Raw genomic sequence first — 13,273 nt, 5'->3', positions numbered from 1 at the left:
GAATCTCTATCCCCTTAGGGACATAGAGAGGATCAGAAGGGACCATAAATATGAACCCCAAAGCCATAACTGCCAGCCCCTCTGAAAGCGTCCTCCCTTTCCAAAAGCACATTTCATATGAGTTCGACTTATAACTGGAAACGCTAAAAAATTAGCATCAAAAGAACATAATGTACATGATCATTAAAAATGACTAAACAAGTTGCATGAGCCCAAATTCTCTATCTCCAAATTCTGATCGAAATGTTTTCATGAACTTCCAGTCATCAAACCAGCAGAAAACTACCTAGAGTAGAAACACTGTAAGCCATTAAATCAACTTTCATCTACCTAAAAAAAAGCTCCAAGATATTTCATGAATACAGTTTATTTTTCAAACCAAGTTAACAGATATCTGCAACTTTCTAGTATTATAGTTTGGTCAGATATTTCCAAATTTGACCTCCCCAAACTATCGTTTTTAATGCTAGTTTTTGGAAAATAACTCATAGACCAAATTAGGTTATTAACTATTACAAGGATATCAAGGGCCATTCTGGGAAACAGTCATAAGTAACTTAGCTTTCAGGTACAGAAACACGTATCTTAAACTAAAGATCTGAACAATTATAGAGATGAGAAATACATTCACCACAATTTTTCAAAAGCTCACACTTTTTACTCCTCTCTGCTTTCTATCACTTCTTTGAAGGTTGGGTTAATTAACCAAACCAATATGTGTAAGTGGACACTACAGAAAACTATAAAGTAGGTAATAGAATTTTATGTCATTTATACATCTGGGCCCTGTTATCAGATGTGTGTTAACCCAGCTTTCAAAGAGATGATAAACCAGTATAAACATTTTATGTGAGAAGTCAATTTAAGCTGGCAACAAATAGAAGTTGTCAACAGACACTGGGGGAGGAGGATGAGCTATATTTACTGCTGAAAGGATTAGTTTTATTTATTTATTTTTTTGCTATATTAGCCAAAGGATTAAAAAAAAAGCCTTAATATCCTTCTCTCTACAATTCCTGTTCCATCTTTGTGTCCTAGATTTTTAATTTAGGACATTTTTTATTTTATTTTATTTTTTTGTGTGTGTGGATTTTTAGTTATTTATTTATTTATTTTATTAGTTGGAGGCTAATTACTTCACAACATTTCAGTGGGTTTTGTCATACATTGATATGAATCAGCCATAGATTTACACGTATTCCCCATCCCGATCCCCCCTCCCTATTTAGGACATTTTTTAAAAAAATGTCTATAAGTGATAAAATTTGAGATACTAAGGACCCTTCTGTTAAAAAGGTTTTTTTTAAAAAAAACTGCAGGTGTCTGAGACTGAAGAGCAACTACTATCATTTAGGTACAAGGTGGAAGCACTGATTTTCTAAGTGTGACTGAGAACAGATAAGCGAAGAACAAATGTATATATTTGGGTGGACCCATGCTGAATTATGTTGGTGGGTGGAACGACGTGATTAGAGTTATCCTATCTTAGGGGGAGACTCTGGTGTCCATGCAAATGGATGACCCAAAGCACTCTCGACTCACTGGGGCAGAAGACTGGGGGCAGCCGTGGGCCGAACTCCTCTCTTTCATCTATCTGCATCTTCTGAATTGGGAAGAATGGAGCAGGCTCCTGGGGTGCTGGCTCGCTAGCTGAAAAACATCACAGTATTAATTAATATACATGCCAAACATTAATGTACTTGAGTCTAAAACTGTCTGTTTTCACTAGATAACATGTGCTTTTCTTCAGTACCCCACTTAACCAGCTCACGCCAAATGCTGAGGATACAGAGTGAACACGCAGGCCCAACCTCTGACCTCATGGACGTTTGAGCTGGGATGTCGGTCACACAAGGACACCTGCAGCCAGGGGCCCCAGTGACCGTACCACTGGGGTGGCAAGGGTGCGTGTTGTACACACTCACATCACCTGAGACCTAAAAGGTTGAAATACATCCTTGAGGGAGGGCCATCTCAGGAGAATAAATAAGAAATAAATAAGATGTCAGACCATGTCCCAGCTCAGAAGGCTGCACATCACTCAAATTGTCAAAGAGCAGAAAAACTGAATATGAACAAATTATCATATTCACATTAAAAATCTCATTTTTAAAGAAGAAATGATTTGGTTTTCAGAGATAAGAGAGAAAAAGATGGGGCAAGTTTGGAAAAATATGTTATCAAAGTGTTGGTGGTTATTTCTGTGAAAGGAGGATTCCAAGAGACTTAAGCTTTCTACATTTCTAAATTTTTAAACTTTTCAAGTAACATATAATTGTGTAACTAAAAAAATAAGTTGCCTTTTTTCACAGAAGAAATAAAGAAATAGGCTGACATTTTGCGGCCACCTATGAACAAACAGGATCTTATATCTCTACATAACTTTTTGGTTAAAGGCCCTTAAAAATTATACTTAAGTCCACCACAGACTGACAAGGTCACTCTAAGACCAAGATGGGAAATTCTGTCCACCCACCCAAGCATCTGAAAAGTCTCCCACCCTTGCAGATGGCCTCCCTTCCTATGCCAGAACCCCTGGCTGGAGTAAACAGAACAGGTAGAATAGGCTACTAACCAAGCATCAGACTCACTGTAATGAGAACAGACACCACCTATCAAGTGTTACTTATGTTTCAGGCAATGCCCATCTGACAGGTGAGCCAGAGCACACAATCTGCCCTATAGAGAAGAAAGCAGAAGAACCCCTGTACATGTTATGACCAAATGTTTCCCACTAATCCTGGCATCTTGTCATCAACCACATGAAAAAAAGAAAGTTGTTTTTTTAATGAAAATTTTACTATTTTTTAATTCTTCTCAATTAGCACACATAGGAAAATCAATATTATCAAACATAGCCATTCTAAAGATATACCATAGATTTATGCCAGATAGGAGAAAAAAAAAGAACTCTGCTCCATCTCAATTAAAAATGCAAAAGATTATGAATGAGAGTGAGTGAAAGTCGCTCAGTCATGTCTTACTCTTTGTGACCCCATCGACTGTAGCCTACCAGGCTCTCTTCTGTCCATGGGATTCTTCAGGCAAGAATACTGGCCATTCTATAAATCATATAAATATTTTTGGATCTGTCTACTAAGGAAAGCAAAAATAAACAAATAAGACCTAATTAAACTAAAAACGTTTTGCATGGCAAAGAAAACCATCAACACAATGAAAAGACAACTGAATGGAACAAGTATTTGCAAATGACATGACTGATAAAGAGTTAATATCCAAAATATTTAAACAGCTCATAAAACTCAACATCAAAAAAATTTTTAAAGTAAACAACCCAATTAAAAAATGGGGACAAGACCTGAAGAGACATTGTTCAAAGAAGACATACAGATGGCCAACAGGCATATGAAAAGATGTTCAACATCACTAATCAGCAGAGGAATGCAAATCAAAACATGATGAAAAAAAAAACACAAAAACACAAGATATCACCTTACACTTGTCAGAATGCCTACCATCAAAAAGACCACAAATAACAAATGTTGGTGAGGATGCAGAGAAAAGAATTCTTGTGCATTGCTGGTAGGATTGTAAACTGCTGCAGCCGCTGTGAAATATAATACAGAGATTCCTCAAAAAACTAAATAGAACTATCATGTGATCCAGCAATCCCACTCCTGAGTATATTTCCAAAAAAAAAACAACTCTATTTTGAAAAGATACATCTACCTGAATGTTCACAGCAGCATTATTTATAATAGCCAAGATATGTAAGCTACCTAAGTGTCCATCAACAGATGAATGGATAAAGAAGATAGGGCATACACACAGACATGTGCGTGCGCGTGTGCACACACACACAGACACGCACACAGGAATATTATTCGGCCATAAAAAAGGAAATTTTGCCATTTCCAACAACATGGATGGACCTGGAACGTATTATGCATAGTGAAATAATTCAGACAGAGAAAGATAGACAGTAGATTATCACTTACATGGGAATATAAACAATAAAACGAATGAATGAATATAACAAAACAGAAACAGACTCACAGACACAGAAAACAGTCTAGTGTTCACCAGTAGGGAGAGATAAGGAGAGAGGGGCAAGAGAAGGGTAGGGGATTAAGTGATACAAACTACTATGTATAAAACAAGTAAGCTACAGGGTATTCCCTGGTGATCCAGGGGTTAGAACTCTGCACTTTTACTGCTGAGAGTGCAGGTTTGGTCCCGGGTCAGGGAACTAAGATCCAGTGAGCTGCAAGGTACAACACCACCACCAAAAAAGCTGCAAGGCTATACTGTACAACACAGGGGACAGAGCCAAAATTTTAGAGCACCTTTAAATGGAGTACAATACATAAAACTTTTGGATCACTATGTCATATACCCAAAACATAATATTATAAACTAACTATACTTAAATAAAACTTGTTTTAATTTAAAAAAAACACGAAACTTAAAAACATCATCAGTTGCTAATTATCCTGGTTAAAATTTGATACCGAATGAAGAAGCAGCTTCTCTATAGACACCATTGTTTTCTTTTTCAGATTCCAAAGTCTGAAATATTTGACCTACCTTGAGCCACAGATGACGCTTCAATTAAGTCAGTCTCTTGGGAACTTTTGAAGTCAGCCTCCCTGGTACCCTCCTGATCATCCTCACTGTCACCCTGCTCATCCTCAGAGGATGAAGACTTCTCATCAGAGGAGCTGGCAAAGATGGCTTTGAATAAGTCCATGGATGGGCGGCCACCCTCTCCTTCAGTCTGTGAATCCACATCTTTGTTTACTCCCTGGATTAACAGTGAAATAAGAATCAGAGGTGAAGAGGCAAGGATGAAAGGAGCTACACATTCTACAACACGGCACACGCACATACACAGGTACTTAACGTTTATACTCATGTGTGTGCATCTCCATATCCACACATTTGCTAACTAAACAATGATCACTCACATATTATCATTTTGTGGTATTTTTCTGATTCAATACCTGTAGACCACACTGACTGGTAGAAGCAGCTGAAACCTCTCAAAGAAATAGGTCATTAATCAGAGTTGCAAAGGACCCAGAAAAAGGCAGCAGGGACTAGCACAGCACCTCTGTCCTATTTTGAAAAGTCTATCTGAGGCTTCTACGGTGGTCCAGTGGTTAGGAATCCACCTTGCAATGCAACGGACACCGGTTCGATCCCTGGTCTGGGAAGATCCCACATGCTGAGGAGCAACTGAGTCTGTGAGCCACAACTACTAAGCCCACAGGCCCTGGAGCCCACGCTCCACAACAAGAGAAGCCACTGCCGTGAGAAGCTTGGGCACCGCAACAAGTAGGAGCCCCTGCTGCTACAACCAGAGCAAGCCGTCGGACAGCAACGAAGACCCAGCACAGCCAAAAATAAATAAACACAAATTTTTAAAAAATGTCTATCTGAACCTTTAGAGGTCCAAACATGAAAGGCAGTGAAGACAGCGTACTCATTAAAAGGTGCTGAAAACTGGGGACCTCCACACTTGGACAGCAAGATCAAACCTCAATCCTAAAGGAAATCAACCCTGAGTATTCATTGGAAGGACTGATGTTGAGGCTGAAGCTTCAATACTTTGGCCACCTGATTCGAAGAGCCAACTCATTGGAAAAAGACCCTGATGCTGGGAAGGACTGAGGGCTGGAGGAGAAGGGGGTGACAGAGGATGAGATGGTTGGATGGCATCACTGACTCAATGGACAAGTTTGAGCAAACTCCAAGAGATAGTGAGGGACAGGGAAGCCTGGCCTGCTGCAGTCCATGGGGTCGCAGAGTTGGACATGACTGAGTGACTGAACAAGCACACGATGGGGAGGGTGCGAGGAACACGCTGACAAAGTGGTCCTGGAGCTCCCCTCTGCAATTACAGGTCACCCTTCCTAAAAGCAGCCCCAGGATGGAGGCTCAGGCTAGTGACTGTACATACTCCATCCTATAAACAGGGACAAAGGTGTGAAGAAGGCATGGTTCCCACATCCCTACAGCTTATCACTGGACAGACATGGGGTGACCTAAAGTGCTAAGTGTAAACAGCAGCCACAAGAGTGGCTGAGATCAGAATCTGCTTCAGTCCTTCCATTCTACCACTGAAGAATGTAGGTCAGGAACGACACGAGGCTCTGTCAATGATGCACATGTGCTATACACACACACACACATGCTACATGCCCCGCGTGGGCCTGGACTCTACCTGGCGGAGCTCTCGTTCTCGGCCAGTGGTCCCTCCCATATCCCACACCACCTCCAATTTCTGAAGCAGAATTATAAATATGTGAAAAAAACCAGTACAAGATGGAGTTTGTGACTGTGTAAAACCCTTTCCCATAGAAAAAAATGAAGGATATCATTGTCCACTAAAAATAACCAGGGCACCATGGAGTAAGGACTACTCTAGAATTGGGGCTGAGATATAAAAAGATGAGCTTAGAACATCTAACTGTGACCAGAAAGTGAGGACACGCTCACAGCATAAGAGGGACATACCAACGGCACACAGGAGCCAAACTGAATGGGCTTCAACTAACCGAACCAGGACAGTTGGAGCATTAAAATAAGTTGGGACTTCCCTGGTAGTCCAGTGGTTAAGACTCCACGCTTCCACTGCAGGAAGCATGGGTTCAATCCTTGGTCAGGGAACTAAGATCCCACATGCCACACAGTGCGGTCAAAAAAAGTGACAGTACTCAATTATCCCTGTGGATAAAATAGCAAACCATGGGTCCACAGTGATAGAAATAATTTGATGAGGGACAGGGTGTTTATATATTTCAGAGCTCTTAAATTTGTATTAAAAACAAAGCAAAAATAATAAATAAAGATACTTAACTACAAAAGGGAAAAGACTAACTTCATAGTGGAGAAGTCTGGCAGATACCACCTTACTTGAGTAATCAAAGTTAGAATCAGGAACAGGACAAATCAACACCATGCGCCACTTTGGCAGGACACTCTGAGACCACGGCAGCACCCCTTCTGAAGTGTTCCTGCCAAAAATGCAGGCGCGGATCTAGTCCTAAGGAAAGGCCAGATGAGCCCAAACTGAGGACTATTCTACAAACCACTGGCCTGTAATCTTCAAAAGTATCAAGATCATGAGAGTCAAGGAAAGACTGAGGAACTGTTCCAAGACTGCAGGAGACTAAAGAGGCGTGAGAGCTCAATGCAACAGTGATGCTACGCTGCACTCTTTTGCTATAAAGGACCGCTAGTGGGTCTTGAACGGGTTGGAGGACTGGGCAGTGGTAATGTATCAATGGTGACTTGCTGATTTTGATGGATGTACCGTGGTTATATAAGAGAATGCCTTTCTTGGGACTTCCCCGGTGGTCCAGTGGTTAAGAATCCTTGAAATACAGGGGACAAGGGTTTGATCCCTGGTCAGGGAACTAAGATCCCACATGCTACCAGGCAACTAAGCCTAAGAGCCACAGCTAGAGAGTCCGTGCACCGCAAATGAGAGATCCCATGTGATGAAACACAGATCCGGTGAGCTGCAACTAAGGCCCGATGAGGCCAAATAAATACATTAAAAGAGAATGCCCTTCTTTAAAAGAAAACGTGGGTGTGATGGGGCATCTGGCTGGCAATGTATACTCAAGTGGTTCAGGAAAAAAAAAATATCTACACTGTATCTAAACTTTCAAGATTGTTTCAAAATTTTAAAAGCTATAAAAATATCAGGAGAGAGGCTAACAGTGAAGCCCAAGAATCATAGCCACAGTTCCCCATAAAAGTCATCTATTTGATATTTCTATGACAAGCCACAGACACCAAAGTCACACGCATGGACCATTACTGAATGACAGTTTGCAGACAGTCCTGACCTTTAATAGTGTCTGTATTATTAAATGTCCCTTGGGGTGGGAAATGGCAACCCACTCCAGCATTCTTGCCTGGAAAACGCCATGGACAGAGGAGCCTGGTGGGGTATAGTCCATGGGGTCGCAAAGAGTCAAACACGATTGAGCACCTGAGCAAATATGCACATTATTAAATGTACATGAGTATATAAGACATTCTACCCTTAGACAGCCACAGAGGATGACTTCTTTTGTTTATATTTTTTCAAGAATATAGTAAGAGCTGTACTGAAATTAAACAATAACAACATACGCCAAACATACAACAACGGTATCTACAAAGCTCCCTAACCACCACCACCCCACCTTCCACCCAAAGTGTGTACATTCACAACTGTGGTGAGGCAGGAAAGAAAGTAAGCAACTCAGAAAGGGGAAGAGCCCCTCCTAGGGTCACAAGCTAATAACTGAAAAAGCAAGAACCAAGACATTTCAGCCAAAATTATCTAAATACCATCCCAACATGATTTGAGAAAATCTAGAAGGCTTTCTAACCCAATGACCATATCACAGAGCCAGAACCCCTGGGTTTTACACCATTAAAGCCCAAACGGCATGGTTCCAAATCCATGGTGGCATGGGGGATGGCTGCTGCTGCTGGGCTCAGCAGGAGGGGGACCATTTTTTCTGACCATAGGAGCTGTGGTTCCAACAGTCTGGAGTGAATGTCACTGCTGTCTTCCCCAGCCTGCCTTCCTGCCAGTTGACTCCAGACAGAAAAAGTCACGGGATATGCAAGGCAGAACAAGGAAACAAAAGCCCCAACTTTCTGACTGGAGGACTTAAAGGGCATGTCGGCAATATCAGGAAGAGGAGGAGCTGGATAGGGTGATCCAGGGTTAATGAGTTTCTTTCTGCCTCACCTTAATGAGTTTCTTTCTGCCTCACCTCTGAGCTCAGGGGCCTGATTTTAAACAGCAAACCAAAGCCTTTGATAACAGAACTACGGGATTAACTACCAGCCAGGTCCCAGACCAGCCACAAGGAACAGCACATACAGGAAAGATCTGAAGAGTACTATAAAGGCTTTGAAAACTAGAAGAATATTTCAACCAAGATGGGTTAGAACTTGTAGCCTGAACCTAATAGGTCCATTGTCCACTTAGGCAAAACAAAACAAAACATCGAGATTCTCCTTAGAATTTAAATAAGACCCAGAATCTCATAACATTAATATTCAAAGTATCCAGAATGCAATCCAACCTTGAATAGGGAAAGTGTTAGTCGCTAAGTTATGTCTAACTCTTTACGACCCCATGGACTGTAGCCTGCCAGGCTCCTCTATTCATGGAATTCTCCGGGCAAGAATACTGGAGTGGATAGTCATTCCCTTCTCCAGAGGATCTTCCCAACCCAGGGAACGAACCTGGCTCTCCTAAATGACAGGGGGATTCTTCATCATCTGAGCCACCAGGGAAGCCCAAAAAGTCTATAGCACCTGATATTCCCAGGCATTCTCCCATCCAAGTACTAACCAGATCCCTGCTTAGCTTCTAAGATCAGATGAGATCGGGTGCATTCAGTGTAGTATGGCCAGAGACAAAACTTACTTGGTACACAAACAAACAGGAAAATCTCAACTTGCAAAAGATAATCAACGCCAACCTCAAATGACAAAAATCAAAATGACAAAAATGTTGGAATTAGAAGATACATTTTAAAGCAGCTATTATAACCATGCTCCAAGAATGGAGACAAACAAATGAAAAGATTTTTTAAAAGTCTTAGCAAATAAATAAAAGATATAAATACAATAGCCCAAGTTAAAAATTCACTGGATGGACTCAGTAGCAGAATGGAAATAACAGAGAAAAGACTCAGTGAACTTAAAGACAAATCAAGAGAAATTATCTGATGTAAACAGAGGGGAAAAAAAGATTGACAAAGAGAACAGAGGCTCAGAGACCTATAGGACAAATTCATTTAATGTCAACAGAGTCTCAAGAGAAGTGTGAGAATGTGTGCAGAAAAATGTATCTGGGGGAATTCCCTGGCGGTTCAGTGGTTAGGATTCTGCAATTTCACTGATGAGGACGTGGGTTCCATCACCAGTCAGGAAACTAAGATCTCATAAGCCACTCTCTGTGGCAAAAAAGAATTTTTATAAAAGAAAAATATTTGAAGAAAATAACGGCTGAAAATGTCCCAAATTTGTTCAAACACAAACTTATTAAAGATTCAAGAAACTCAGCAAACCCCAAACAAAATAATCTCAAAGAAATTCACACTCACATACATCGTTATCAAACAGCCAAAACCGAAGACAAAGTGAAAATCTTAAAAGGAGTCAGAGGAAAAAACCACATCATTACAAGGAGAGGAACAACAATGTGAATGGCCACAGGTTTCTCATCAGGAACCACGAGGCCAGAAGGAGGTGGTAGAATATTTTTAAAGAGCTGAAAGAAAAGAACTGTTGACCCAGAATTCTACATCCAGCAAAAATATCCTTTAGGAATGAAGATGAAATACAGGATATTTTCAGATGAAGGAAAATTAAGAGAATTAGTAGTTGGAACTACTCGGAAAGAAATGCTAAAGGAAGGAAGGAAGGAAGGAAATGACAAGAGGGAAACTTGGAACTTCAGGAACAGAAATGAAAATATCCAAATAGATCAAACATATTATCTCCTCAGCAGTTCTCTAAAATATGTATAGTGATGGAAAGCAACAATTTAAATATTGTCTGCTGAAGTTTTCAGAGAATATATATATTAATATGTAGCATATAAGACAACATAAAGCCGGGAGGGTAAAGGGGTTGCACATTCCACTCAAAGTGATAAAATATCAACTCTAAATACATGGTGAAAAGGTTAAGTATGTGTATTGTAACTCCTAGAGCAATCACTGAAAAAACAGTAAAAAAAATAGACAAATTAAAATGGAGAACTAAAAATTATTGAATATGAAAGAAAGTGGGAAAGGAGAAACATAGGAATGAAAGAGTGGGAACAGAATACAAATAATAAAATTACAAACCAAAACCCAATTATATCAACAAATTACATTAAATGCAAATGGTTAAAACATACAAAGATTAAAACACACAGATTATCCAAATATATCTAGAAATAAAAGACCTAATAACAATGACATACTGTTTATTAAAAACCCACTTTAAATGTAATGATATTAAAAAAATGTAATGATAAAGAGTAATATTACATAATGATAAACAGGTCAATTCACAAAAAAAAATATAACAATCCAGGGAATTCCCTGGCAGTCCAGTGGTTAGGACTCTGCACGCTCACTATCAAGGGCCTGGTTTCAATCCCTGGTTGGGGATTGACCCTGCATGCCTCACAGAGTGGCCAATAAACACATAATACCTCTATATAAAACAATCCTCACTGTGTATGTATCTAACAAGAAAAGTTTCAAAATACAGGAAACAAGCACTGGGGAATACAGTATGGCCATTTCTTACAGTTACATCTGTATGTATGTATTTCCCACCAATCTCACAATTAGGTATGTACCCTAGAGAAGCGTCAACTTAACGTTCACACACAAATCCACACGTGAATATTCACAGCAGCCTTATTCATGATAACCAACAGCTGGAAACAACTGTATGTCCTCAAAGACTGAACGGACCAAGAAGCTGTGGTGCACCCATCCAATGAAATATTGAGCAACAATGAGGGCACACACACTACTGAGGGATCTCAAAGGCAAGACACTCAGCAGGAGAAGCCAGTCTCAGAAGGCTACTTATGTATATTGTCTGATTCCATTTACATAACATCCTTCAAGGAACAAAACTATAGAGACAGAGTTGAGATCAACGGTTGACACGGGCTTAGGGTGACGGGAGGGTATGACTACAAAGAGACAGCATGAGGGAATTTTTGAGGTGATGGTATCCCTCTGCATCCTGACTATGGTGGTGGTTCCATAAACATGGATGGTTCATCCATCCATGAACTGATATATGTGCAAAAACTCACTGAACTGTATGTTTTTTTAAACAGTCAAGTTTAAGGTATGTTAAAAATAAAATAATTTTAATGAGGCTATTAGAAATAAAACCAACTTTTTATTAAGCTCAACTTTTAACTATTAAAGCAGTCATTTTTTTTTTTTTTTCTCTTTTTGCAGGGGGCACACCTCACGGCTTGTGTGATCTTAGTTCCCTGACCACGGATTGAACCTGAGCCCTGGCAATGAAGGTGTGGAGTCCTAACCACTGGACTGCCTGGGAATTTCCACAGCAATAATTTTTTAAAAACCCAATGGATATTTTCTCTACCGTTTCCACAAAAGTGAAACTTGTTACTTGAAAAAAATATATTTTCTACATAATACACTGAGTTTTGTTTCAGAGTCTGACATTCAGTGGAAGCCATTCCAGGTAGAGATGTTCATGACCTCTCCTTAAATGATTAAGGCTGTGTCTGAAATTGAACCGCAGAGCAGACGTGGACAAACTACAGCCCATAGGCCAAAGCCAACCTACTGCCTGTTTCTGTAAAGTTTTCCTGGAACACAGATGAACTCATTTCTTTTCCCATATTGCCTGTAGTTTCTTTCACACTCACCAGCAAAGGTGAATAGCTATGGTACTGTATGGCTCTCAAAGCCTAAAAATTTAATATCTGGCCTTTCACAGCAAAAGCTTGCTTACCACTGCTATCAAATAACAACAAAGCATCACCACTGGGAAAGGCAAAGGCCACAGTCAGCCTGGCAAAGAGAGCTTGAAAGCCCTGAATACCTTATTCGAGACTGATTCCGTCGCACGCTCTTCCTCTTTGTTTACTAATGGACTGGGCTCTGGTTTAGCTGGACCAACTTTTGATCTAGCCAAACTTAAAAATTCACTAATGGAATCTTCTTTCTTTTCTTCTTTAGAAGTATCCCATCTGGATGGTTTTCTTAATTCTGAAAGGTAGGACACAGACCTAATGTCAGAATCAGCAAGCAAAAGGCAAGCTCTACATTATGGCTCTTTAATTCATTCAAGAACACCAGTGAGCCTTTATGGTCCAAGCACTGTGCGAGGTGGTAGGAATGTGGCAGATGCTGAAGCAGAGCCCCAATCACAATGGTGTACACTTGGACCATGTCAGCATGAGCTGATGTACTCATATAAACAATCCTTTTAACAGGAGAGTTTGCACTGCTTGTACCCTTTACTTCTGTCTTCCCAACAGGGTAGGGGCTGGGACCACCGTCAGCACATGGACCTGGGGAAGCCCTACTCACTGTCGGAACCTCGGTGCTGTGAAACTTTTTCATTTGGTGCTTGAGTCACAGGTGAGGAAGCTGTCTCAGGGATCGTCAGAAAGTTGAAGACTGAGTATTTGTCACGTTTCACTCTCGGTAAGCCAACTAAAGTTGAACTGGGGGTTGAAAAGGAAACATATATATAATTTTAATAACAACTGCAAGGATAAAATCAAATTCCT

General features: G+C 40.3%; 1 protein-coding gene across 1 annotated transcript in view; it reads right to left on the bottom strand.

The window, feature by feature from the left end:
• GPATCH1 (G-patch domain containing 1) overlaps positions 1 to 13,273 on the bottom strand; it is a 56,497-nt gene that overhangs the window by 6,740 nt on the left and 36,484 nt on the right. The window contains exons 14-17 of the mRNA XM_043899079.1: positions 13,071 to 13,207; positions 12,580 to 12,746; positions 4,549 to 4,765; positions 1,543 to 1,650 (exon numbers count right to left, since the gene is read on the bottom strand). Of these exons, the coding sequence (XP_043755014.1) occupies positions 1,543 to 1,650; positions 4,549 to 4,765; positions 12,580 to 12,746; positions 13,071 to 13,207 (629 nt within the window). The remainder of the gene's footprint in view (positions 1 to 1,542; positions 1,651 to 4,548; positions 4,766 to 12,579; positions 12,747 to 13,070; positions 13,208 to 13,273) is intronic.

Source organism: Cervus elaphus, chromosome 4, assembly GCF_910594005.1.
Source record: "Cervus elaphus chromosome 4, mCerEla1.1, whole genome shotgun sequence".
Classification (NCBI taxonomy): domain Eukaryota; kingdom Metazoa; phylum Chordata; class Mammalia; order Artiodactyla; family Cervidae; genus Cervus; species Cervus elaphus.
This window is presented reverse-complemented; position numbering and strand designations above follow the sequence as displayed.